General features: G+C 38.3%; 1 protein-coding gene and 1 pseudogene across 1 annotated transcript; one reads left to right on the top strand and one right to left on the bottom strand.

Annotated features, from left to right (window-relative positions):
* Positions 1-713: 713 nt before the first annotated feature.
* On the bottom strand, positions 714-27,788 carry HCLS1 (hematopoietic cell-specific Lyn substrate 1). Its single transcript, XM_039843154.1, has 15 exons — positions 27,771-27,788; positions 27,044-27,234; positions 24,553-24,636; positions 23,949-24,022; positions 17,094-17,223; positions 15,363-15,473; positions 13,482-13,536; positions 5,536-5,646; positions 4,830-4,885; positions 4,144-4,213; positions 3,328-3,539; positions 2,798-2,902; positions 2,071-2,302; positions 1,864-1,932; positions 714-1,663 (listed from the first exon to the last, which is right to left on the bottom strand). Exons 3-15 carry the CDS (start codon positions 24,634-24,636, stop codon positions 1,527-1,529), a joined length of 1,446 nt encoding a protein of 481 aa, XP_039699088.1. The 5' UTR covers positions 27,044-27,234; positions 27,771-27,788; the 3' UTR covers positions 714-1,526.
* On the top strand, positions 22,208-22,326 carry LOC120586865 (uncharacterized; annotated as a pseudogene).
* Positions 27,789-27,905: the final 117 nt, after the last annotated feature.

Raw genomic sequence — 27,905 nt, forward strand, 5'->3', positions numbered from 1 at the left:
AAATAAAAGCTGCTTTTTACTCTGAAAGGTTAACTGGGTGAATCTTGTGAGGTCTAGAGGCAGATTTGTGATTCACTGGCATAGAAGTCATTGTGGAAACAAAGGAGTGTGTGTCTTGAAGAAAAGCCAAGGAATAAGCCTGAGGAACACAGTACCCTAGGCATGTGGGCAGCTCACAACTTTATGAAGCCCTGGGGCATCTATGGATCTCAGTCATTAATCCCAGCTCCTCGATCCTCCTGTCTTCTCCACTTGGAAGGCTGGACCCAACTTCAGATACTGGTTACAGCACAGACTTCTATGTTTTACCAACCACATTCCTAACACCAATCAAATCCCTGACTTTGATTTAGCTTTATTTTGATTTTGCCTAGGATCTCCTGTCTCTGGCCTTATGAACCTCAATGGCCTGGACTAGGATAAACCCACCACGCCCTGGCCTCTCACTCTCCTTCAACCTCATATTTTCCTTGGTGATTCACTTTTTGCCCATCACTGGCTGTCCAAATGTCTTCACCTTTTTTTCCTATCAGCCTTGGCCTTGGACCACACAGAAGGTTCATGTGCTTCTGCCATCTACCTTCTTATTTAGCCATCGATTTTAACCATCCAGCTACAAAGAAGCCTGGACTTTCTTAAGTAGAGGCCACTCTCTTTGACTAAATCTTCTTACCACCTCATCAGAGCCTGTGTTTCTTTAACTTTTTTTTTTTCATTGCCAAATCTCTCTTTTCATCCCTTCCTAAACCCTAATTTGTGCTTCTCCCTCAAGAATTGTCATGTCCTAAAAGAGTATAGTCATTACTCCTGGGCAGAATATGGCTGGCCTCTCACAACTGCTGAAGCCAGTAGAAGTTGACACTACCTGGATACCTTACCACCATTCCTCAGGCTGATCTATTTTGAACTGGGTTTAAGTATAGCCTAAGGAAAAGGCCCAGCCCTTGAAATCTAGAGCACAGGGGGATGGGCAGTGGTAGGAGAGAGTCTTCTGGATATGCCTGAAAGAGGGAAGAAGAATTAGAGCTATGAGCATCAGGGCTATTGAGAGATACACAAAAAGTTCTATTTACCTCAGCTTAGTGGTGAAATGTAGTCCCACTTTATTTCCAATTTTAAGACTATGCAGAGAAAAGATATCTCTGCAGAGAGTGAAAGCAGGCAAACAGCACAATCAGGTAAACCAGGCAATCTAGGTATACCTTGCCAGGTAAGCAAACCAGGAAGCTCAAAGCTCAGAAAAACAGAAGGCAGAGCTTGAAGTGTTAGAGGGAGCATTCACGGGGAAGGAGGCAGGACCACAGGCTAGATGCCCATGAGCTCATACAGGATAGAGAGGACACTGAAGGAGAGCTCTTTCCTCATGCTGCCTCTGACCCAAGCCCTAATGTAGAGAGAGAGGGAAGTCTGTCTATAACCTCAGGCAACTCATGATATCCTATGACACTTGCAGCAGGATGCGGAGGGGCAGGAGGCAGAAACACTTTGGACATGGGAAGTCACAGTGCAGAATACAGTGAGAGCTTTTACTGAAGAAGGTTGACGTAGTTTGCAGGGAAGAGTCCAAAGTGGCCATGGCAACGTCCCCGCCACCAGCCCTCATCCACCATCTCAATGTCAGTGATGATGTCATCTGGATCAAAGGAAATCTCATCACTTCCTTCTGTAGAGGAAATTAATGGGCTATTAGGATAGTCAGACAGGAATACCCCTATCCCTTTGCCCACTCTAAATTCGAGGAAGGGAAATAGGCCTAGTTTTCTTCATGCCAAGTCTGGACCCTTCCCAGGCCCCAGAACCCATCCCCCTTTCTTGTATCAAGGACCTTCAGGCACCAAGCCCCTCAAACCACTCTCAACCTACCTCCTTGGTAATCGTACAAGGCTACAGCTGAGATCCCAGTCCCAGCTCCAGCTGGGCAGCCTGATGATCCTGCATTATAAGAAATACAATCATGAGGTCTCACCAACATGGAAAAGGAAAATGAGCAGGTTCTTTTGGGCCCTTCCTCTTACCCCCACCCCCTAGATCTGACCAAATTCAGGAGCCACTTCTCCCCTCACCACTCACCAGCCAGAGTGGAAGGAAAAGAGGGCTCCTCAGGCTCGAGCACATCCTCATAGTCTCCCTCTGGTTCATTATCTTGCTCATATCTGTCCATGTGCCCAACATCCTCATAGTCATTCTCTGGCTCAGGCTCAGGTTTAGGCTCAGGTTCAGGCGCTGCCTCATACACTGGCTCTTCTTCCAGCTGGAGGCCTTCCAGAGTTCTAGGGGGCAGAGCTGGAGGCTCTTCATCATCCTGAGAAAAGACAATGTGGAGCAGGGTGACTTGCACTCACCAGGAGCTGCCTCTCCAAAACTTCCCAATGGGGGACTGCTAAGACCCCATCCATAACCATCCTACCTCTTCTACCCTCCACCCTGCTTCCATCTAACAGCCTCTCCTAGGGAACACAGTCTTTCATCCATATTCATTCCCGAACTTTCTCCCATACCTACCAAGAGATGGTAAGAGGGGAATGTAAAAGGTATGGAGGAAAAGGAAGTAAAAAGCTAGTTGGATTCCTTGGAAGACCAAGAAAACAAAAGCACATTGTTGGGAATACCATAATTAGGATGACCAACCCTCTTATAGTCTGCCCAGGACTAGGTGGTTTCCCAGAATGCAGGACTTTCAGTGCTAAGACCAGGACAGTTCCAGACAAACCAAGAAGGTTTGTTGCACTCTATGGCCCATCTTCCTAGGACATGAAGGGATTGGGAAAGAACAGAGAATCTTAGGAGCTCTGCTTACCTCTTGGGGATTCTGCCTCGAGGGCAAGGAGGGTACTGGGTGTTCCCTGCTGGTTCTCAAAGGCTCAGGCTCTGATGATGGACAATTCCCTGCTGGAGGCCAGGCCTGTGGAGAATGAAACGTCTGTCCAGTAAGCAAGCAAGCCTCCATCTTCTTTCTTATAGAGACTTGGTACACTCCCTCCTACCTCTGCCAAACTAAATCAAACTCATCCCTCAAGATAGGCTCCAACCTGAAATGATGGCTCCTTCTTAGTTCCTGCAGCAATGACTGGCCGTACTGGCTGGTGACTTGTCTTCCATTACACTGTGTGAATCTTGGTTTCATTTATTCCCCCCAACATTCTGGTATATAGGAGGCCCAATTACACACTCCAACTGAAATCTTCCTGAAGACAGCGACAGCACTTATATAGACTTTGCTTAACACAGGGAAGCCTGTGCCTTATTTTCTACCAATGATTGGGACCCTTTAGGTTCCTGTCTGGGCAAGGAATCCTGGTTGTAGATCCCAGAGCACCAAGCACTCACCGCTGAGGAGATTTTCTTAGGCAGTGGGGCTGACACCACTGGCTCTTCTACAGTGGCTGCTGGTTGCTGAGCCTCATGGCTCATCTTTACCAGGGTCTTTCTCTCCTGTTGCTGCCTAGCCATCTGCTTTGCCTTCTCTTCTTCCTCCTGCTTCTTCTTTTCCTCAGCCATGGACTCAAATTTTGCCTTCAGCCCACGGGCACCACTAGAAGCTATAGACACAGGCAAGAAGAATTAGGATTCTCTGGGGCTGGAGTGTGGCACTTAAAGGAAGAAGAGAAATTAGTTAAATATCCAAGAGAAGAGCAGTTGGAGATGGGACCCATGGAAGGGAAGATAAAGAGGTATTGATGGAGGAACAAGGGGTTTATAGGAGGGTGGTATAGCCTTCAATTTAGATTTCCATATAACCAGACCACGTGATCTCAGACTCTTGTCCTTTCAAAATCATAAGTTTTAGTCCTCTAACCCACATTTTTCCCTGTCCACATTCCTTAAATGTGTATGTGCTCAGACCACCACCCAGTCTCTACCCCCCATCCTAAGCATGTATCCCTATGAATTCTTCCCAAATGTCTCCATATCTCTCCCTCCCTGGGTCCCCTGCTCACAGTTCCTTCCCCAATGTCATTCTGTCTCTCTACCCACTTAACCTAATTTTTCTAGGAGAGAACCTGGGATCATGAGGGTAGGGGGCAAATCTACCTCAACTAATCTAGGTAGCTAAAGGCATGAAGGAGTTGGTCTGGGGAGAAGGAAGAATGAGAAGGAAGAGGCAGTCGTGGAGCATAGGGATAGAGAATTGTTAATACTCACTAGCCTCTATGGGTGTCGTCTTCTTATAAGCTGTGGTTGGGGCTTCCATTTCATTGAAGCCAACAGCACTCTGCAGGAGAACAGTAGGTGTATGTGTGTGGGGGATGGGGGAGTAAGGGAGTGGTAGTGACTCAGAAAGCAGTATTGGGGATTGGGGCCACTGTAGGAGGTATCACAACTGTTCAACAGTTTGACAGGGTATTCCAATGTTGTTTTGTGACAGAAAGAGAGGTAAAGAAGTTCTAAACTGATGGACTCAGCTTCCCTTTTTGAAAGTGCAGTGTACCTAGACTCTCACATCTCCACATCCAGTTGCCTGGAATGCATTGGGGCCTCTGGGCAATGCATGAAGAGGAATTGGTATAGAGGAAGGTGGTGACATGGAGTGGGAAGAGACTAAAGATTGGGATAAACAGGGCCAAGCAGTCAAGGAAATCTTAAATACCGCCTTTCCCTAGAGTTTTTGTGTCCGTCTCTCTGCCTCCCTTAAGTTTCCTCAGTTAAAGCTCAGGCTTTGGAAGACATGCCCATTAGATGCTGAGGGCAGTCGATGGGGAGTGCAGGATAGACAGCTTAGTGCATCTAGAGTTCCCTATTCTTTTTTTCAAATTTACCTCTCACTCTCCGTGCACTTCCAGTACAGTTTAGAAAACTATTCCCAAGACATTAGTATTCTGATACTTTACCTTATCCACTCGATCCTTCTGGATTCCATACTGACCACCAAAGCCCTTGGCATAATCTGCAGGATGTAAAGTTCTGGGAGTCATAACAGGAGTTAAAATGCTGGAAATTGGCAGGAAGAGGGAGCAGTGGAAAGAAAAACCAAAAGACCGGAATGTGGAAAACAGAGAGATGGATGAGGAAATCAGAAGATAGAGAGAGGCATGGGTAGAAAGAGAGGAGAAAAGATGGCAGAAGGAAACTTGGGAGAGAATAAAGGAAATAAAGATGGGAAGAGGGAAACATAAAAAGAGAGAAGTGACAGAAAAGGAGAATATGTGAAGGAAGAAACAGGAAAAAATAAGGAGAGCCATCCAGCCATCCCTATATGTCCCAGGGAGAAAGAAGACCTCTCTGTCCTCTGTGAGGCAGAGGGGACTTTAAGACTCATAGCCAAATCACACTCTTGCCATCACTAGACTGTCTGTCTTCATCCCTGTCTCAATGACCCCTTCTCCCTTGCCTCTCTTTTCTGTCTTACTCTTAATCTTGTTTTCCCTTCCACCCTTTTTGTTCTCCCCCATCCACTCCCACACACATACACTTACTCTTTACCCTACAACCTCCACTGCACATCTGCCCTTCTGTATTCTGTGTCAGCTTCCAGAAAGGAAGGAAGGAGGGCTCTATGCTACTCTGTAACTTCCTTCCTCTCCAACCCCAACTCACCTCTCTGGGACTCGTGTTTCTCTGTCTCTCCTTTGTAGTCATATCCCAGAGCTGCCTTGTCCCGTTTATCCTTCTCTATCCCATAACGACCGCCAAAGCCACGGGAATAATCTATGGTGGAAGGAGCAGTAATGAAAATCCAAAAAAAGCATATCCATATGAAATATGAGACAAAGTAGACCTCAGGAGAAAATGCATTACAAGAGATACAAGAGACATTACATCATGATAAGAGAACAATTTATCATTCCTCAGGAATATGTATGCTGGCATAAACCTATTAAAAGAATTAAAATTCATGAAGCAAAAAGTGAAAGAAGCAGAAAGACAAAATCATAATCATAGTTTAAAATTCTAACATCTTTTTCTTATTATTTGATAGAAAATATAGACAAAAGAATCTAAAATGATAGAAGACTCAAACATTATCAACCAATAAAATCCAATTGATATTTATAGAACATTATACCCCAAAACTGCAGAATACATATTTTCTTTTTCATGCACATGAAACATTCACCAAGGTAAAATATATGCTGGTCTATACAGTAAGTTTTAATTTCAAAAGGCTGAAATATTAGATATAATATTCTCAGATCACAATAGAATTAAATTAGAAGTTAACAATAAAATAAATAGAAAATTCCTCCCAATACTTGAAAAGTAAATAATACATTTCTAAATAACCCATGTGTCAAAGAAGAAATCATAAAGAAAATGTGAAAATATTTTAAACCAAATAAAAATTAAAATACACATGACATTGTGGGATGTAGCAAAGCAGTGTTTAAAGGGGAATAGGTAGTTTTAAGTGCCCAGGAAATAAAGGTTTAAAATCAATTATCTAAGTTTCTACCACAAGAAGCTAGAAAAAGAACAAGTAAAATTTATATTAAAATGAAGGAAAAATAACAAAGAGAAGAAACAAGTAAACTATAGAGAAAATGAGTAAAGTCAAAAGCCAGTTCTTTGGAAATAATAAAATTGATAAACTTCTAGAAAGAATGATCGTTTAGAAAGAGAAAAAAGCACAGATTAAAAACAGCAGAAATAAAAATGAGTATACCTTACAGATGTTAAAAAATATTAAGGAATATTATAAATGAATTTATGCCAATAAATTTGACAACATAGATAAGATGGAAAAATTCCCTGAAAATACAACATATCATACTGACTCAAAAACACTGAAAGATTAAATAGACCTCTCTATTTAAGAATTGAATTCGTAAGAGAAAAAGAAAAAAAGCTTTATTACAATTAAGACTGCTAAACCTCAAAAGAAGGAAAGGCAAAATTTCTCTCTCTGGGAAACTTACTCAGCTCAGGGCACATGAAACTCCCATAATACAAATATCCCTCTCTACCACTAAAATAAATTCACAAACAAAAATTAAAACTACCAAAGAAATAACCATGAAGAAAGCAAATTAATCAAACAGAATTGGCACCCCCAAGAACTGAAAATAATATAATGACATGAAAGTAAAAGACAATATTTTTAAAATCATTAAAGAACTTAAAGGAGGTGAAAAACGCAACGAAAACAACAGGACATTATGGTAAAAGAATAAGCGAATTTGCAATAGTACCATAGGGAGCTTCCAGAAATAAAAATATCTGAAAGTTTTTTTATTTTAATATACAGCTTAAACAATAATTAAATACAGCTGAAAGGAAAATTAGTGAATTTAACATAGATCCAAAGGAGTTATTCAGATAAAGAGATGAGATTAGAGAAGCTAAATTAAGAGACATCAAGAACATAACTTATCAAAATTTTGGTATGCAGTAAAAGCAGTGCTTAGGGAAATTTATAACACTGAATACATATATCAGAAAAGAAAAAAAAATAAAGAGTAAGAATCAATAATCTAAGTTTCTGCCTTAGGAAACTAGAAAAAAAAAGAGCAAATTAAATCCAAAGTAAGTAGAAGAAAAGAAATAAGAATTAGAGCAGAAAACAATAAAATTGGAAATGGCAAATCAATAGAGAAAATAAATGAAACTAAAAGCTGGTTCTTTGAAAAGTCAATAAAATCAATAAGCCTCTAGCCAAGATAAAAAAAAAAACTAAAAGAGAGAACACAAATTAATAATATCATAAATGGGATTTGGAAAAAAAAAATGGCATAGATGATAGAAGCTTTGTTCCCTCCTGCAGCCAAATCAATGTTATGACAGAAACTCAAAGCAAACAACAAGGAAAGTCACCTGGGATCTAGATGAACAAAAGCACTACAACTAGGGAGAGAAATAATTAATCAACTTGAAATGTTAGAAGGTAGGAGGGGGCGAACACGGGAGGCTGCCTGGTCTGGCAGCCAGCTGCTGCAAGCACCTCTTAAAGGGGCCTTGTCTGCAAGTGGACTTTCACGGTGATGGACCTGCTTGGTCTGAGCACCAGCATCAGGTAGGCTGCTGGGGGTGGCACCAGGGACTTAAAGGGGCACACTGAGTTGTCAGAGGGAGGGATGGAGGCAAGACTTTCTCCCAGGCAGAAGTGCTAGTGGTACCTATTGTTCCTCTGTTGAGCCCTCCCGCTCCCAGTGTGCCGATTTAACATCGCCATAGCTGAGACGTCATCAAACTGGATAACAGAGGTTGCTTTGCTCAGAAGATTCCCTGAAACTCCACCTCCCTCAACTCACGGCCCCACCCATGCCACACCTAGGTATATCCTCAGCGAATCAGGTATTCCTTGCTGAGCAGCATCTAGACTCACACTGGAGGCAGCTAGCCTCGGTTTCGGTTGTGGTTTCTTGAGGCAAATATAAGCACAGCATCTGTAGGTTGCTTGCTGAATCTTAACAGGTGGCCCTGGAGGGGTACAGGCCAGGGCTAAACTTGGCCTGCTGCTGAACCCCTCTCAGCACTGTGCCACCGAACACCTACTACACAAGGCCACACTAATAAGATTGGGAGACTTAGGGGCTTTGCTCAGTACTTAGAAAAGACACAGAAAGGCAGCCAAAATGAAAAGAAAAGGAGCAGAAACCATATGAGAGAATGGAACAGAGATCCAGAAATAATGAAATCAAGCAATCTAACAGATGCAGAGTTCAAAACACTGGTTATAAAGATGCTCAATGAATGAACTTAGGGAAAGTTTAGGTGAATTAAGTGAGAACTTTAACAAAGAGATTAAAAAAAACATAAAAATGAAGATGGAAATTATAAAAGAGAACCAATCAGAAATGAAGAACACATTATCTGAGATGAAGAGTATATTAGATGGAATTAACAGAGTAGATAAAGAAGATGATTGAACCACCAATATAGAGGATGAGGAAGCCAAGGACACTCAATCAGAATGGCAAGAAAAAAGAAGCCAAGACTATAATAATAATTTAAGGAGCCTATGGGACATTATTAAACATAAAAATATCCGTGTCATAGGGATACCTGAAGGAAAACAAGGTGTTGAAGAGCTATTTGAAGAAATGATGTTGGATAACTTCCCTTACCTGGTGAAATAGACAGAGAGTCCCCCAAAACAGGAACCCAAAGAGGCTCACACCAAAACACATCATAATTAAAATGCCAAAGATTAAATATAAAGAAAGAATCTTAAAAGCAGCAAGAGAAAAGCAGTTAATTACCTACAAGGGAGCACCCATAAGACTGGCAGCTGATTTCTCAAAAGAAATTATGCAGGACAGAAGAGCTTGGCAAAAATATTCGATATGATGAAAACCCAGGATCTACAAGCAAAAATACTTTATCCAGCAAAGTTATCATATAGAGTTGAAGGACAGATAAAGAGCTTCCCAGACACAAATAAGCTAAAGGAATTTATCAACACCAAGCCTGTATTACAGAAAATGTTGGAGGGACTTCTTTAAAAAGAAAAAATGTGTATCAAAAACAGGGATAAAGAATGGTAATACCTACATTCCTATCAACAAGTACCTCAAATGGAAAAGAATTAAGTGCTCCAACCAAAAGACAGAGTGGCTGAATGGATAAGAAAACAGACACCTACATATGCTGCATAGAAGAGACTCACTTCAGATTAAAAGACACACACAGACTAAAAGGAAGGGGATGAAAAAAGATATTGCTTTGATGGACCTAGAGGGTATTGTGCTGAATGAAATGGGTGGGACAGAGAAAGACAAATACCACATGATTTCACGTACGTGTGGAATCTAAAGAACAAAACAAACAATAACAACAAAAGCAAAAATAAACTCATAGATACAGAGAATATTGTGAGGGCTACCAGATGGGAGGGGAGTTTGCGGGGGACGGCGAAAAATGGGATTAAGAGGTACAAATGGATAGTTATAGAACAGACATGGAGATGTAGAGTGTAGCATGGGGAAGATAGTTAATAATGTTGGAATAAATATGTAAGGGGAAAGAGGGGTGATTGCTTTGTGAATTATGTGGATCTCTGATCACTATGCTGTACAACTGAAACTGGTATATTACTGTATGCCAACTATAATTGAAAAAAAACTTCATTGAATTGTACAATGTAAATGAGCAACTAATTGTCTATTATATTTCAATAAAGCTGGGAAAAATATCATAAATGAAAGAGAGGACATTACTACAGACCTTATGGAAATTTAAAAGATAATATGAGAATACTATGAACAACTCCAGGCCAACAAATGAAATGAACCAATTCCTTGAAAGACACAATCTGCCAAAAGTCACGCAAGAATAAATGATTTGAATAGGCCTATATCTATTAAAGAAATTGAATCAATAATTAATAATCTTTCAAAACTAAGTATTAGGTTCATTGGTGAATTCCACCAAAACTTTAAGGAAAAAATTATACTAACTTTCTACAATCTCCTTCAGAGGATAAAAGCAGAGGGAATACTTTCCAACTCACTATATGAGATCAGCATTACTCTAACACCAAAACCAGACAAACACATTACAAAGAAAGCAACTACAGACCAATATCTCTCATAAACATAGATTCAAAAATCCTCAAGAACCTACCTCAAAGGGTTGTTATGAGTATTAAATTAGTTAATTTTCATAAAGCAAAAAAAAAAATCCTCAAGAAAGTATTAGCAAATTGAATTCAACAACATACAAAAAAATTATACACTAGGACCAAGTAGGATTTATCTAAAGTATGCAAGGCTGGTTCAACACTTGAAAATCAATTAATATAATCCATCACATCATAAGGCTAAAAAAGAAAAAATATCACATGTTCATATTGATATAAACAGGAAAAGCATTTGACAAAATGCAACAGCTGTTCATAATAAAAACTGAGTAAATTAGGACTAAAGGGGAACTTTCTCAACTTGGTAAAAATGATCTACAAAACTCTACAGGTAATATACTTAACGGTAAGAAATTTGAAGCTTTTTCACTAAGATCTGGTACAAGGCAAAGATGTCCCCATAAACATACTCAATTAATTTTTAGCAAAAGACCAAAGGCAATAAAATGGAGAGAAGATAGTCTTGGCACTGGAACCACTGGACATCCGTATGCAAAAAAAAAAAAAAAAAAAAAAATGAATCTAGGTACAGATACTACGCCCTTCATAAAAATTAACTCAAAACAGATCATAGACACAACTGTAAAATGCAAAACTATAAAACTCCTAGAAAATAACATAGGAGAAAACCTAGATGACCTTAGGTATCGTGGTGCTTTTTTAGGTACAACACCAAAGACACAATCCATGAAAGAAATAATTGATAAGATGGATGTTATTAAAATTAAAACTTCTGCTCTGTATAAGACAATGTCAAAGAAATGAGAAAACAAGCAAAAGACACATCTGATAAAGAATTGTTATCCAAAATATACGAAGAACTCTTAAATCTCAACAATAAGAAAACAAACAACCCAACTAAAAAATGGGCCAAAGATCTTAACCGATAACTCACCAAAGAAGATATATAAATGGCAAATACACCTATGAAAAGATGCTCTACATTATATGTCATCAAAGAGATGTAAGGTAAAATGAGATATCACTGTATAGCTAGCTATCTCAATGGTTAAAATCCAGATCATTCACAATACCAAACGTCAGTGAGGATGTGGAGCAACAGGAACTCTTATACACTGCTGGTGGGAATGAAAAATGGTACAGCCACTTTAGAAGACAGTTCGGCAGTTTCTTGCACAACCAAACATACTCTTACCATAAGATCCAACAGTCACACTCTCTGATATTTATCCAAAGGAGCTGAAAACACATTCATGTAAAAACCTGCACATAAGTGTTTATAACAGTTTTATTCATAATTACCCAAACTTGGAAGCAACCAAGATTCCTTCAGTGGGTAAGTGGATAAATAAACTGTGATACAGTTTGTGCTATAGATGCAGACAATGTAAAATTCAGTGCTAAAAAGAAATTAACTGTCAAGCCATGAAAAAGACATGAAGGAAACTTAAATGTATATTAGTAAGTGAAAGAAGCCAATCTGAAAAGGCTACATACTGTATGATTCCAACTATATGACATTCTGGAAAAGGCAAAACTATGGAGACAGTTAAAAGGTCAGTGGCTTCCAGAGGTTGTCACTTTCTGAGATACGTGTTTCTCTACTTCTCCTTTGTAATCAAAACCAACTGCTAAGTACAAAGAAAAGGGATTGGGGCTGAAGGATGGATGAATAAGCAGAGCAGAGGATTTTCAGGACAGTGAAAACATTTTGTATGATATCATAATGTTGGATGTATGTCACTATACATTAGTCCAAATCCACAAACTGCACAATACCAAGAGTGAACCCTAAGATAAACTATGGACTTTGGGTGCTTATGATGTGTCCATGTAGATTCATTCTTGGTAAAAAAAAAAAAAATGTACCATTCTGGTCAGTGATATTAATAACAGGGAAGGCTGTACATGTATGGCGTGGGAGTGTATGTTAAATCTCTACCTTCCTCTCAATTTTATTGTAAACCTAAAACTACTCTAAAAAAACTATCTTAAAAGAGAAAGATATCAAGAAAAGAGTGAAAAGTTCGAATCCACATCTAATATGAGTTCCAGAAGAAAGAATAAAAGGGGAGAGGAAATTCACTGTCCAAAGGGAAAATGCCTGAGAACTTTCCGTAATAAAAGTCACTTCTGAAGTTGAAGAGGACTGACAAGTCTCATGTAGAATAATAGAAATAGATCTAACACTTAGACACATTCTGATGATATTTCAGACTATCAGAGACAAGAAGAAAACATTTCATGAAAAAACAAGACAGAGAGATTAGACATATTATCTACAAAGGAATGATGATGAAACAAGAGAGATACCAGAGACAATGAAGTAATATCTTCAAAGTGATAAATGAAAAATAACAATGAAGAGTGGAAGAACATATAGATGCTTTTTAGACAAAGCATGGGAGTTCTTTCATAGATTCTCACTGAAAGAATTATCAAAGAATATACTTTAGCAAGAAGAAAATAGAAGAAGCAAGGAGGAAACAGAAGAAAGGAGAAAACAATGAAATACAATGATGACCTAGAAAGTTAGCAAATATGTTGGTCAATTTACTATGTAATAATAATGATTAAATTTTGTGGGGTTTATAAACACATAGAGCCAATACAAAGAATATAAAATATAGAATGTTGAAGGAATGTAATTAAATTATTCTATATTTCCTGTATTACTCATGAAGAAATAATGAGTAATTTTGAATTTAAGTAAAAGAGGCATATTAAAACTTAAGGATAACTTCCTAAAAATAAAGGAGTAGACTATCTTATTTTTAATTCATTAGAGGTAAAGGGGGACTACAGAAAACTTGATCAATCTTACAGAAAGTGATAAAGGAGAAAGGAAGAAGCAAGTACATGTTTGGATTTAAAAATAAGTAAAATAGTGGAGAATTGGATCATGGAACTACAGGGAACTGATAACAGCTTTTGGGAGGTGAAGTCTGAGCAGAATAGCAAGGCAGTCAGGTTGCTAAGGATGAATGAAGTGCAGGGTACTCGCCTTTCTGAGATGTGTGTTTCTCCACTTCTCCTTTGTAATCAAAGCCAACTGCTGACTACAAAAAAAAAAAAAAAAGGAGAGAGAATTGGTTAGAGTAGAGCTGACAGGTTTTCCTCTCTCTCAGTTACTGTTACTCCCAGCTCAGCCCAGAGGTTTGTTTATAGGGGCTCAGGACTGAGTATAGGGGTCTAATGTAGAAACAGATAGTACCCTGACAGGCTGGTATAGAGGCAATGGCTCTGGACATAGATATCTCTAGATTCAAACTCTACCTTCCTTCCTTATAGTTCTTTAACTTTAGGCATGTCTTTTAATACTTGGGCCTCAGGCTCATTAAATATAAAATTAAAATAGGCATAACTGCCTTATTAACCTTAACTGTAAATGAGAGAAATGATCCTTCTTCGTTTGGGATATTCTGAGAACTAAATGGGAGCAAAGTATATAAAGTGTTTGCATTGGGTCACTCAATAAATTAATGCTTTTCTTCCTCTCATGAAACTAAAATGAGATAATAGCTAGAAAAGTACCTTGTAAACTATAAAGCACTACGTGCATGTAAGAAATAGCATCCTATTCCTAATCGATTATACTGTGCTCTTCTCTTCCCTTACACAGCAGCAGAAACTCAGAGATGTAGATTTTGGTGGGATGAGAGGCAACCAGGCAAGTTTGGATCCTAGCTGCTCCAGGACTGGATATATTGTCCAATGTTTAACATCACCGTGTAACTACATCCCCACCTGACTCAGTAACGATGGGTCTCTACGTAAGTCTAGATTTTGCATAGTATTAGTATATATTGTTATTTGGCATATATGACACATGGATTGTTTAGGTGATTCAATGTGTAGCTCTGTAGGAAGAAGATAAAAGAAAAAAACATTAAACAATAGGCAAAGGCAAGAGGGGGGCCAAGATGTAAGGGAAATTCCATCCTGATTAGAGAAGACCATAACATGCTCCATACTCCATTACTACCTTAAAAAATTACCCTCTGCATTTTTCCTTTCCCTTATAGAATGTTTTTAACTTTCCTGTTTTTTCCCCCTACAAAGCTAAAACAAAGGCTTTGCTCATCAATAACATCTAACACTCAGCTTTAAGGATTAAGGCCCACCTAATCGACAACTGAAGGTTTAAAAAAAAAAATCTCAACTAGCTGTGAAGGAGATGTTCTCTCTGAGTGCAGCTGCAGGGGAAGAGACACTATTCTGCACCATAAAAAGAGGGATCAAAGGATCTGATCTAAGGTGTGACACAAAGAATATCAATGAGTTATCAATTGTACTCTCCTGATCACTCTGATCTGTAACCATACTATCCTTTTTTCCTCTCTCTTTAAAACTTTTTTTTTTCTTTTTATACAAAAGAGTCTTTAAAATTCCTGGACTTCAGGGTGCTAAATCCTATGAAAAGTAACCTTCACTTTCTAAAACCATTGTAATCCTAATTAGCTGTTTTACTTGATAATTGGCTGCCATGGTAATCACATTTAAGCTGACATCTCTATTTTCATGAAAGGCATAAATACTTAAAAGGTTTTGATGTTTGACCAAAAGAGGAGCTTGGCATTTCCCCTCTTCTTTCTTTATTGTATAGGTATAACAAAAACCAATGGTTTGAGCAATTTCTCATACAAACAGTTTGAGAGTCTTTGTCTCATTTAAATTAATGACTTTCAGCTCAGCATGTGGCTTCCAATAGTAGCACCAAGGAACTTGCTGATGGAGGTCATAAGAGCTATCCTCATGACGGACCCTCCTTGAGTCCACTGCCTTCTCTCTCCACAAAAGGAGCATAGACTCACATTCAAGGGATAGTGTTGGTAAGTCCCACATGATTTGAGTTGAGTGGCGTGGGTAGAGCGTTGTCACTTACCTTGTCTGCCCTGTCCTTCTCAACTCCGTATTTGCCCCCAAAGCCTCTGGCAGCATCAGTCTGAGAAGAGTGCTTCTCCACTTCAGCAACGTACTCATGACCCAGAGCACTCTGAGAAAAATCAAAGATGAATGAGTGACAAGACAAAAATGACCATGAAGAAGTAAAATGATACAGAGATGGAATGTAAGACTACAAGAAATTCTCTTTTAGGTCAGAATAATAGCCTCTGACAGTAATGCCAAGGAATACATGAAGGGAGAGCAAGGTGACTTTTCCTGGAGCCTTGCACATCCTGATTCTTCTTTAATACCATTTGGAACCCATCATTCGGGAAACTCCCCTAGGATAGGCTGGGAACTAGTAGGATAGAGACTAGGAAGACAGAGCAGTGATTAAACCAGAAATGAAAAGAGAGCTAAAATAAGGGCTTTGTGCATCAAAATAGGAGTGAGTTTAGTTATTGGAGGGAGAACAAAGGGGACTGACTGGACGACATAGCTGGGATTGAATATTTCACAAAAACGGCTAGGTGTTTTGCTCTGGATCTTTGCTTCTGTATGACTGTTAAAGTTCAGAAGTGCCGCCTTAGTCCTGATATTTAACAGTGACTGTCCCTTTATACTAAAGGGGGTTGATAGACAATACTGTGAGTAGTCCAAGACAGCATATAACTGAAATCATTTCTATTCTCCTCCAATTTTAACTCCACCTACTGTTTTATTTTCTGTTTGGTTTTAAAAGGTATGTCTCTTCTAATATTTAGATATGGATATTTTAATAATTTGGGAATTGAGTAATACTTCAAGCCAAATAATAATGCCTTGCAGAGTCTCAACTAAGAAGAAATTAAAAATTTCTTCTCTTTCTTCCTATATTTCCAATCTCATGCTGGAATAAACATCAATACAGGGATTGATGTGAAACATTGTCCTATTTAAGCTCCTGGGAACTGGTGTTGCAGTATTTTGAGGTTTGTGTAGGTCAGCTTTGCTTGTTGAATTTAAGAATGAATGACTGTTTATTAGTTTCACCTTATTCCAAGGAATTTTGTGAGAGAATACAATGCCTACAATGCACTTTATCCAATGACCAAACAAAACACTTCTTAAGAATGAACTAAAGACTTCCATTGGATATTTTTTCTCCTTGAAGGTAAAACCTTTTTTCTTATAGGAATTTATCTCTGTCTTTGAGGTTAGGAAAGTCAATGGAAAAAATAACTCGATATACAAGTATTCTTTTATCATACTGTTATAATATCTAATGAATAGAGGAAAAACAATATTCATATGTGAGGGCTTCTAATGGATAAGTGCACATCAATATTTTTCATGCACGTCATATAAATAATGCATAACATATATACAAAAAAACCACTAAACATACAGTAAAGAAAATAAAAGAAGTAACATAGACATAGCACACAAACGTTTTAAAGCACTGATTTTAAAACATATTTTCCCTTCTCTACTTGTGTTCCTTGTCTCTTCAGTCTAGGAACTACAATGTGACTGGGCCTACATGAGGCCAATCCTTCTCAATTCTTGGCCTCTATTTTCTGCCATCTATATTTTATGTGTTGATATCGGGGGTGGGGGAGTGGGGGTGGAAATACAAATAATATGTGGACATTCTATTTTAAAGCCCAGATGAATACTGTACTTTAAACCATAAAACCAACAAATGAATCAATTTATTTTTAAAGCAAATGTCTCCTTTTCAACTCACCTTGTCCATTCTGTCTCTTTCCACCCCAAACCGACCTCCGTAGCCATGGGATGCTTTGGGCCCAGATTCCATCTCCTTTTTCTTAAGAATATCATGCTCCTCTGACACTTTGTTCCTTAGCTGATGAATGCTGAAAGTAACCACATGTTAGAGACTCATCTAACACAAGAAGTCAATGAACCCTCCTTCCCCAAAAAATGGGAATCTAGAGGTGTATTCTGTTTATTTCTAGCAATAACCTGAGCCCCCAAAGTATACCAACGCTGGATCTAGTAGTAGGAGATTAGGGTGGCCTGCATACCATGGCCTGATTTACACTTTTCATAGTGAATAGTATTTCTTCTAGTCTATTATTTTGCTCACTAAATAACGTGTTGATATTTATTCCCATTTTTCATGTTCTTAAATATTAGAGGATAATGATACCTACATTCTAGTATCTAAGAAGTTATTTTCCTCTCTGAATGGATTTGCTTTCTAGCAATTAGGTCTTCCATCTTAAAAAGCAAAAAATATTCCTACACCCTTTTACCCACACATCCTAGCCCCGTGAGTCTACCTTAAGGAAATAATTTTAAATATGGAAAAGCTTAATGTCTAATGATATTCACTGAAACATTGCACATAGTGATAGCAAGAACCAAGAAACAATTTATATGGCCAATAACTGGGTAATAGTTAAGTAAATCATAACATTACCTCTTAATGGCATACTAGGAAGACATTAAAAACGATGGTTATAAAAAATGCAACATTGAGAAATTTATCTACATATTAAGTATTTTGTGTATTGTCTTGTCATAAATGAACGCTTTCAAAGTGTTGCAACAATTAGTGATAAGAATGAATTCTTAGAAACATTTGGGCAAGAGAACCTTAAATTAAAAATCTGACTTACAGCAAGAAATGGAGTTTAAAGGATTGAGATAGTGATGTTACCAGAAATTCACTAGCTCAGGAAAATCAGATACATTGGTTACAGGTAGAATGGCTATCTCACAGCAGAAATTCTCCTTTTTCATGGAAGAATAGATCCATCTGGTGGCCTTGTAGTATAAGCCCACTAAAGGTCTTTTTAAAAAGCCTTCTCAGGTTTAGTCAAGTTAATTTTAGAAAGCTGGCTTTGGACCAGATGAAATTAAACTAAGTGCTGGAAGAACCCTCTGTTCCTGTGCCTGCTCTAAACTCTCTGGCAGCAGTGAAGGCAGAGAGATCCTGTGTTGCCAGTTCAACGACACCAATATTTTAGAACTGTCTGTGTCAAAAAAGCTATTGGTTCCAAGAACATGTAAATGACTGATATTTCCCAACCAAAATATTTAGATGAAGAATGAAGAAAACGGGGCTAAACATTACTCTTAAATGGGAAAAGTCTGTAAAGTTTTAATGAGTCTAATGATTGCTACATGGGTCATAACTATATTATAGTTGAAACAAGTTTTTAAAAGAGATTAGAAAATGAGATTCAGGAATACCCACCTACTGGATGACAGCAAGGCTAGTCAGAGAAGTATGCCAATGGACAATATAATTTGAATGAAAACTCTGGGGCTGAAGAAGACTAACTTCTTATCAAATTCTTTAGAATATAGCTGAAGCCACTCTAAATAGATCTTAATTTTATCATTCATTCAATAAATATTAATTAAATATTAAACTTTTGAGTGTGAGGTACTATTAAGCCCTGAGGACACAAAATGATTAATGTTTGGAGATAGCATTCAGGTGGAAGAGACAAAATAAAAAATTACACTTCATTGTGTTTAGTGGCATATCAAAGAAACTTTACTATTCCAGGACTTAATGTATTCACATAAATTAACTCTCAAATACCTATTTTAAGTTTTAAAATACCTTGGATTGATAAAGCAAGGCAGTTCATGTGAACAAAGTGAAATCTAGGACCTCAAAGATGAGCTAAAAGAATAAACGTCTTGCTGTTTTTATTTCAAAATTAAAAGCACAAAGGTGAGTAACTCAGACTATAAAATATTATTCACAGATGATACAATCAAAGATGTAGAAAACTCTAAAGAATCTACCAAAAAAAAAAAAAAAGCACTGCTAGAACTGTCAAGTACATTTGGCATGGTTACAGAACATAAGGTCACTATAAAAATCAATTTTATTTCTACATACTAGTCATAGATATTGAAAATTGAAAGTTAGAAATAAATGCCACTTACTGTCACATGAAACAACATGAAATCTTTTAGCATAAATTTAATAAAATATGTGTAAGACCTGTACACAGAAAAGCATTTCTGAAAAAATTAAAGAAGACCTAAATAAATAGAGATATACCCCATCTTCATGAATGGGAAAACTCGAGATCATTAAAATGTCAGCTCTCTCCAAAATGATCAATGCAATCCCAATTAAAATACCAACAGACATATCTGTAGGAATTGACAAGCTTATTCTAAAATGTATGTGGACATGTAAAGTCCTGGGATAGTAAAAGTTTTCTGTTTTGTTTTGTTTTAAGGAGAGCAAAATTGGAGGACTATTTGATTTCATGACTTATCATTAAGCTACAATAATCAGTGCAATATGATATGGGTCAGGGCAGACATACACATCAGTAAAATTGTCTAGAAATAGACACCCACATATATTGCTAAAGATGCCAGATAAGTCAGTGAGAGAAAAATAGTCTTTTAATGGTGCTGGAAAAACAAAAAATGGAAAAAATTCATATGGAAAAAAATGAACCTCAATTTAATATTAGACTTAAATGTAAAAGCTAAAATCATTAATCTTTTGGAACAAAACATAGAAATTTTTCACAATTTTGAGGTAGGCAAAAATTTATTAGACATGTAAAGCACTATAAACATTTTTGATAAATTAGACATCATCAGAACTAATATCTTCTGATCCTCAAAAGATACCATTAATAAAATGAAAAGGTGAGTTACACTCTGGATTAAATATTTGTAAAATACATATCTCACAAAAGACATATCAGAATATATAACGAACTCTTAAAATTTAAAATATGAACAGCCCATTTTAAAAGTGAGAAAAAGTATTTTAACAGACACTTCAAAATAAAGATATATAAAGATAAATATATGGCACATAAAAAGAGACTCAATAAAATTAGTCATCAGAATAATACAAATTAAAATCACCACATACCCACTAGAGTGGTTAAAATTAAAAATACTAACAATACCAAGTATAGACAAAGATGTAGAACAATGAAAACCCATACACTGTTGGTAGGAATGAAAAATGGTAAATTCCTACCAGAAAATAATTTAGTAGTTTCTTAAAAAGTTAAATACACACTTATTATATGACTTAGTAATTCTGCTCCTAGGGATTTTCTAAGAGAAATAAAAATAGATGACAACAAAAAGATTTGAACCGAAATGTTCATGACAGCTTTGTCATAGCCATAAATTATCACCAACAAATAGTTCATCAACAAGGTAATGGGTAAATCAAATTGTGGTATATCCATACAATGGGATACTACTTGACAATAAAAAAAGAACAACAGACTGATACACACAAGACCATGGATAGATCTCAAAAAATTTTGCTGAGTGAAAGAAGACAGACAAACAAGAATACATTCTATATTATTCCATTTACATAAAATTCTAAGACAGACAAAACTAATCCGTAGTGACAAGAAGCAGATTGGTGTTTACATTCAGCAGGAGAAGGGATTGGGCATATTGACTATAAAGAGGCACATGGGTATGAGTGGGCAAGAGTGGCAAGAAGAAGATTAAAGAAAAGGACAACAGTCCTTGAAAACGAAGGAGCTCCTACAAAATACTATGCTGCTTGGAGCTTCCTGGCCCAAGACTCCTCTATACAATAGATGAGGGGTGGATAGGATCATTTGAGCTATTCATCAAATTACCAAACCACTCCCCAAGCTAAATTTATTTTAGACAGATTTTCAAAAGAAAGATCATGATGTGGGGGATGGTAGTGAGATTAGTGAGAACCACAATCACTTCCTTTTCCTGCTTTGAATCATCTCAGTCCTGCAGCTACTGTTCTTCTCTCCAACTTCCCCCTCTTTCCCAAGGACTTTAGTGATTCCCATCTGACCTTAAAGATTGGCTTGACCTACACTAGCCAGAGAGAATCCTAGAGGACTTACTACTGGAAGGTCCAGCAGTTCCCAACCTTTTTGGCATCAAGAATTAGTGCTTCTATGAGAATCTAATGCCTAATGATCTGAGGTAGAGCTGAGGAGGTGATGCTGGGGAGCGGCTGCAAATACAGATGAAGCTTCGCTCACTCACCCGCTACTCACCTCCTGCTGTGTGGCTCAGTTCCTAACTCTAGAGGTCTTTTTGATCCTGATGAGAAAAGAGAGAATCAGAGAGGAAAAGAGACTTGTCCAAGGTAACCTGGCTAGTCACTAGCAGAGACGGGGCTTCTACACCTCAGTAGTCTAGGTAAATGAGAGGGAAGTGAGTTTTGTGTAAATGTTTCCACCATTTATTCTATCATATATAGATCCAGTTAGGCTAATAAAGAAAAATCCAGGGTCACCAATTCCAGTGTTCACCAGTCAGAGTGACTGGATTGTGCAACACAAGTCTATGTAATCACCACTTAGGAAGAAGGAAGATTGTCAACGGTTTACATGTTATGTTAGGATTTTAGGAAAAAATTTTATTAAACTAATATATATTAACAGAAAAGAGAAATAACATTATTGAGCTGCTAAGAGGTGCTAAGTGCTACATTAGACATCTGTTAGCTCACTGGATTCTGCAGTATAGCTATTATTATCCCCATCTGTTAAATAAAGAAGCTGAGATTCAGAGAGGTTATATGTCTAAATTCACATTGCTCGTAGTGGCAGAGCTGTGAATTGAATCTAAATCTATCTGATATTCAAACTCAAGCTCTTTCCATAAGATTATGGCAGGGATTTAGGTGTCCTCCATAAAATGTTCTACTCCTACTATGTAGGAGACAGGTATTGGGAGGGAAAAGGTACAGAGAGAGTTTATATCTTTGTCTTAACAGTTGTCAGGATACTAGGGCTGAGTGACCTTTACTCATAAAAGAAAAAAGATCTTAATTTTTTTTTTTGATTTTTGAGCCTACAGAGGGCATCAAAAAGCTTCCTAGTCTATGGCCATGCCACCCTGAACATGCTCAATCTCATTTTATCTTGGAAGCTAAGCAGGGTCGGGCCTGGTTAGTACTTGGATGGGAGACCACCTAGGAATATCAGATGCTATTAAAAAAGAAAAAAAACTTTATCGTCCGTCTGTCTGTCTGTCTGTCTGTCTGTCTGTCTATCTATCTATCTATCTATCTATCTATCTATCTATCTATCTTTCTATCTATTCATATAAACATAAATGTGTGTCTGGAATGTAGAGCGACTTCAGATGGGCCAAGGAGGACTCAGTAAAATGTCAAGGTAAAAAACTCAGAATAAATACCTAAAAAGAGGGCAATAGCAGGTCCTATACCTTGTCTGAATGACTTTTAGAATAAAAATTTGTATTTAGCTATTTAACAGAAGTTGGCATTAAAAAAAAAGAAAGAAAGGAAGAAAGAAAGAAGAAGAAGAAGAGGAAGAAGAAGAAGAAAGGAGGAGGAGGAGGAGGAGAAAAAGAAGAAGAAGCTTCCTACATGACTCTGCTCCATTTTTTGTCTCTACAACTATTTCCAGAATTTCTTAGTTTAAGAATAATATTCACTACAGTTACTTAAGATAAACCATTATGTCTGGTTAAACAATAATGCAGAGTATGGAATATTATCAAATTGTATAAACATGTGCCAAGTTTTCACAGGGTGGTGTTTGTGCAATGTGGTCATCTACTGACACTTTTTAAATCTAGGGGGGAAAGGTAAAAACACTGTTAGAGTGTGGAAAGGGGACTTAAAATGGAGATTAAAGCTGTATTATTTTTGCCAATTTGTGTGCAGTTGTCAATTTTTACTTTTTTGCTCTTGTGAAACTGTTTATTGTGTTTACCTTGCTACTAATATTTGACATTCTGTATTCTCCAAAGCAGACAGCTCTGGTTAGATGATCCTGAATAACCCATGGAAGAGAAGAGGGAATCTCTCAATTTGAACATACAGTATATCTCATAAAAACCCTTGGATATGTCTGTAAGTACCTTCTCTCTTATGATATCAGAGTTTTTTGTTGTTTTATTTTTTTTTCTGGTAAAATATTAGATTGTAATTTTTAAGCACATTACTAAAACAGTTGTAATCAATAGGTTTTCCAAGTGTCACATTTCTTCATATTACCATTCATAGCTTCCAACTTCTGTTAAATAGCTAAATACAAATTTTTATTCTAAAAGTCATTCAGACAAGGTATAGGATCTGCTATTGCCCTCTTTTTAGGTATTTATTCTGAGTTTTTTACCTTGACATTTTACTGAGTCCTCCTTGGCCCATCTGAAGTCGCTCTACATTCCAGACACACATTTATGTTTATATGAATAGATAGAAAGATAGATAGATAGATAGATAGATAGATAGATAGATAGATAGATAGATAGACAGACAGACAGACAGACAGACGATAAAGTGATACAACCTCAGCATTTGAGTCACTTCTCTGAATCCCTTATAATAGAACTACTTGGGGAAACAGCACAATTGTTAGCAGTAAAAGAGATATTAGGGTTGGGGGGATAAGAGGAGAGAGATGAAACAAAAATACACAATGATACACTTAGGAAACAGAAACAAATTCAAGGAAAAAAACACAAAGACACATAGATAGACATGAACTACCCTCTCTTTCCTTCCTCCCTCACTTTCCCCCAAGTCCCTGAATTTTCCTTGGCCTTTTCCCACATCCCTCTCCAATTCCTCACTTCTTTTGGCACCTACTTGATATGTTCCGTGCGTCCAGAGCCCTCGATGGTCTTGGCTCCCCACCGTTGCTCCTTCTCAGAGATGTCATTCTGCAAAAGACAGCACTCAGCAATAAGTGATGGAAAGAGATGTGCCATGATGAGAGAGAGGCCATGCAGCTGACACACATGCCTTCCATATCCCCTGCATCTGCTGCCTCCTTTAGATGCCTCCTTCAGATGCCTCTCTATGTTTACCCCATCATGAACCCCATGTTAAATTAAACTGGTGAGCTCTGAAACTTCCTTTCATACTGCATCCCTCACATAATCCTCCTCAGGTCTCCTATAATTTCTGAATCCCCCCAAATTATACACGTCCAGCCCAAATCTTGGCTCATAGGCCAAAAGAGACACAGCATAGCCTGCCATAGCCCATCAATCACAATGTCAAACTGCTCTGCACCTGTCTCCTCAACACCAGCCATCATGCATACCCACTCCTAACAACTGTCAGTTTCACAATGAGGGCTATCTCAGACCCAGACTGTCCTTTCCTAAGCCCCCTCAAAGGTTACAGAGTGGTCCAGATGTCATCCCCACCCCTTTCACTGTCCAAGAAAAGCTATTTCCAAACTCACCACAAAGTCAGGATCTGTGTCCCAGTCATCACCCTGGGTCTCCAAGGAAACAGATACATCATGCCCTACTACAGACTTCCACATCTGAAGGTAAAAAGAAGATGAAAATAATTAGAGGCAAAACATCAAGAGGAGGGAAAACAAGAATGCTGAAGCTTTGATATAGCAGCTCATTGTTTCTTGCCATTTTTTTCTTAGAAGCCGAGGCAAAGCAGATGAGAGTTTTAGGAATGTATCTTTGCTTAGATAGAGGAGGGGGGTGGGGATTTATTTGAGACAAACTAACAGGGCCTGGGCACACCTAAGTCTGGAGAGAAGTCATTATGGGTGTAGATAACACTAAATAACCTGGATGTCAAAACTGCTGGGATCAGTCATTTTTGTCAAGAGCCCAGCCAAGCCACTGTGGTAAAAATGAGGGGTGTTAGAACATGCCTAGAATTATAGCACCAATTCGCTCAGGTTTCTACATATGACTCCTTTGCAGTTGTCAAAATATATATTGGTTTAGCTCCTGGTAAAGGAAACATCTACAATCCTATCTGCAACCTGCTTAGTGCAAGTGCCATTCTTCCACTTGGCCACTGAACAGCTACATGAGATCAGTAGGGCAGTCAGCTGAAATTCCTACACTGCACAATGCATGGGAAACATTATTTGCTGAGGATAAGTCACTTATTCTTCAATTTTCAAAAACAATTTAATTATATTTCTAAAGAGAATAGCTGACTCAAAAATAGCATAATCTCTCATTTTGAACAGTAGGGGTTATTAGATTTTCATTAACTAAATAAATGATAAAGTACTATTTAGAGAATACCAGTTTGAAGGAATATCAAATTGGTATTCTACTAGGGCATCCCCAGTGTTTCTACTGGCTCTGCCAATCATGCATGAGGAGCAGCTACACAATTGCTCTGCATCTGTGGAATCCGGAGTCTTGGTGTGAAGAGGAAACCATGAACAATGCTTATCTGCTCTGGTGGCCACTGAGACTTCTTGACTCCGATACCACTTGCTAGCTGGCACTGCCTCTGCCCATTCTTCCCTATTCAGACTTTTCATCCCACTGGTGTCTTTCTCCATGCTCTTCACTGTCTCTGAAGAATCCCTCTTATGACCACTCCTGGGACACTGTAGTGTCTCTACCCAGGGCCTCAGACTCTGATTTTCCTCTCCACTTGAAAACTCCTCCATGCTCTTCAAAAAATCCCTTGGAAGCCAGCCCAAGGGAAAGTTTGGGGGTAGATTGGTTAGAGAAGTGCAAAGAGGACACTGGAGAAGTATTGACTATGTCAGCTACACTGTGGGATGAGTCACTACCGAGACCAGCTCTGCCTTCCCCTGTAGAGAAACAATTATGGATGAAGGTATGGGGTAGGTAGACAAGAGCTATGGTCTTGTTTCCTGGGCCGCTCTGCAACAAAAGGACTTCACACAGAAACTGGAAAGGAGAAGTTTCTGAAATAGTCATAAACAGTGAGGACCGATTGTCCTGTCCTCTTTCCTGCTCTTCTTCCAAGATATCAGCTTGTCTCTCCTGTAAACCTCCCATCCTCATGTAGTTTTTAAACAAAGGCAAGTTTCTGACACAGAGACAACTTAGTATCTTTGAGTTCCTGGCCAGAAATAGGGAAGCCGAGAGGTAATATCTATAGGTGGGAGACCAGAGAGTAACTTGGTGAAGTTGGTGCCCAGGATATCAGGCACTGTCAAAGACCCCATCATAAGGTTGCCTTATAGCATCAGTAAAGTACAAGAATTGGGATTCAGAAGATCATCTCAGCTCTGTTACTAAGATCCTATGGGAACATGGGTAAGGGAATCAACAATAGAGAATGTACTTATTTTTCAGGTACCAGGCTAGGCGATTTACAAATATTAGCTTAAATAATTTAGTAAATCATTGAATGTCTCAGATACTGTTTTCCCCAGTGGAAAAATAAATGAAAAGGTTAACATAACTAATATATAAAGTCTCTTCCATTTCTGACATTCTGGGATTCTATGGTCCTACAATCATAGAAGTTAGTCCTAGTCAAAATATCATGCCATTTGGCCTCCATCAGCACTTGGTTCTCAGCGCTGGCACACATTAACTACTTCCTGCTCTGTTATAATGTCTTCTGTGTGGGTTGTGTCTCCCTGCTAGACCATTGGCTCTCCAAGGGCAGAGACTTTGTCTTCATTTCCTATGGTCCTCCTCCCAACTCAATGCCTCAGAGCAACAGGCTTTAAAGAGGTTTGTAGCCAAAACAGAGAGTCCTGGATGGCTGCTGGATCATATTCCCTGGGCTTCAGCCTCTCACTTCTGTTTCCATCCCCAGATGCTCATTATCTACAACTGCTCCCACTCGGGCCTTCTGGCCATAAAAGTTTAAAAGCCTACTAGCAGTGACTTCATCTCTCACCAAGAACTAAGAGCCAGGTAGGTTCCTCTTCACCTCTTTCCTTGTGCTCCTCCACTTTCCCACTACTCAAGAGTACCCACCTCTAACAGTGCGAGTGACTGCTCTAAGCTCCCAGCTCCTCACGTCGTTCACTCGGCTCTCTCTGCTGCTGCTAGTTCTGAGCAAGAAAATGAGCTGCTTCTTCAGTTCCGTATTCAGGTTTTCTGTCATTTCCTGTCATCATGTCCTCACAGCTACTTCCTGAAGTTTGTCAGTTCCTTCTGCTTAGGCACTTCAATAAAAAAAAATTAATTGCCTCTATGCCTAGTCTTTTGCAAGGCTTTGAGTGTCATGGGGGAAGTAAAAAAAAAAAATGCTTTTACTCTGAGTTTGTAATCTGGTCAGGGAAGCAAAACACCCAGAAAACAACAGTATTCTATAGAATAGCATTTGTGTCCTAATTAGGTGGGCAGTTGTTATCGCACAGGAATGGAGTTTGGTATAGGCTGAAGAAAAGCTTAATGGGTAAAATGGTTTTTATGTGGATCTTGCAGGGTAAGATTTGAAATCACTTTTACATTACCCACACATTTTAAACTGGGGTTTGTATTTAATAAGTGTTCAAATAAACATTTATTAATTGAATGGTGGAAGGGAATAAATCACAGGAGAAAGGCAAGACATGGTAGGAAAAAGGTTCAGAGATTGTTTAGGGAACAGTGAGGAGTCTGAGCTAACTGGTAGATTTGATTCCAAATAGCGGGAAGAAGTCTGAAAGAACTAGCTACCAGACAATGGGAAGTCTTGGTAGTATTCTGTATTACTTACTGTTCATCAAGATTTGCTGTCCCTCCTTTCTCCTTCCTATGTTAAGTCAGAATTGCTCAGGTGACTTGTTTTGGCCAATGAAATTTGAGTAATGAAATACATCACTTTTTGGTGGAAACTTCAAGACCAGAGCAA

This window comes from Pteropus medius, unplaced genomic scaffold, assembly GCF_902729225.1.
Source record: "Pteropus medius unplaced genomic scaffold, Ma_sr-lr_union100, whole genome shotgun sequence".
NCBI lineage: Eukaryota > Metazoa > Chordata > Mammalia > Chiroptera > Pteropodidae > Pteropus > Pteropus medius.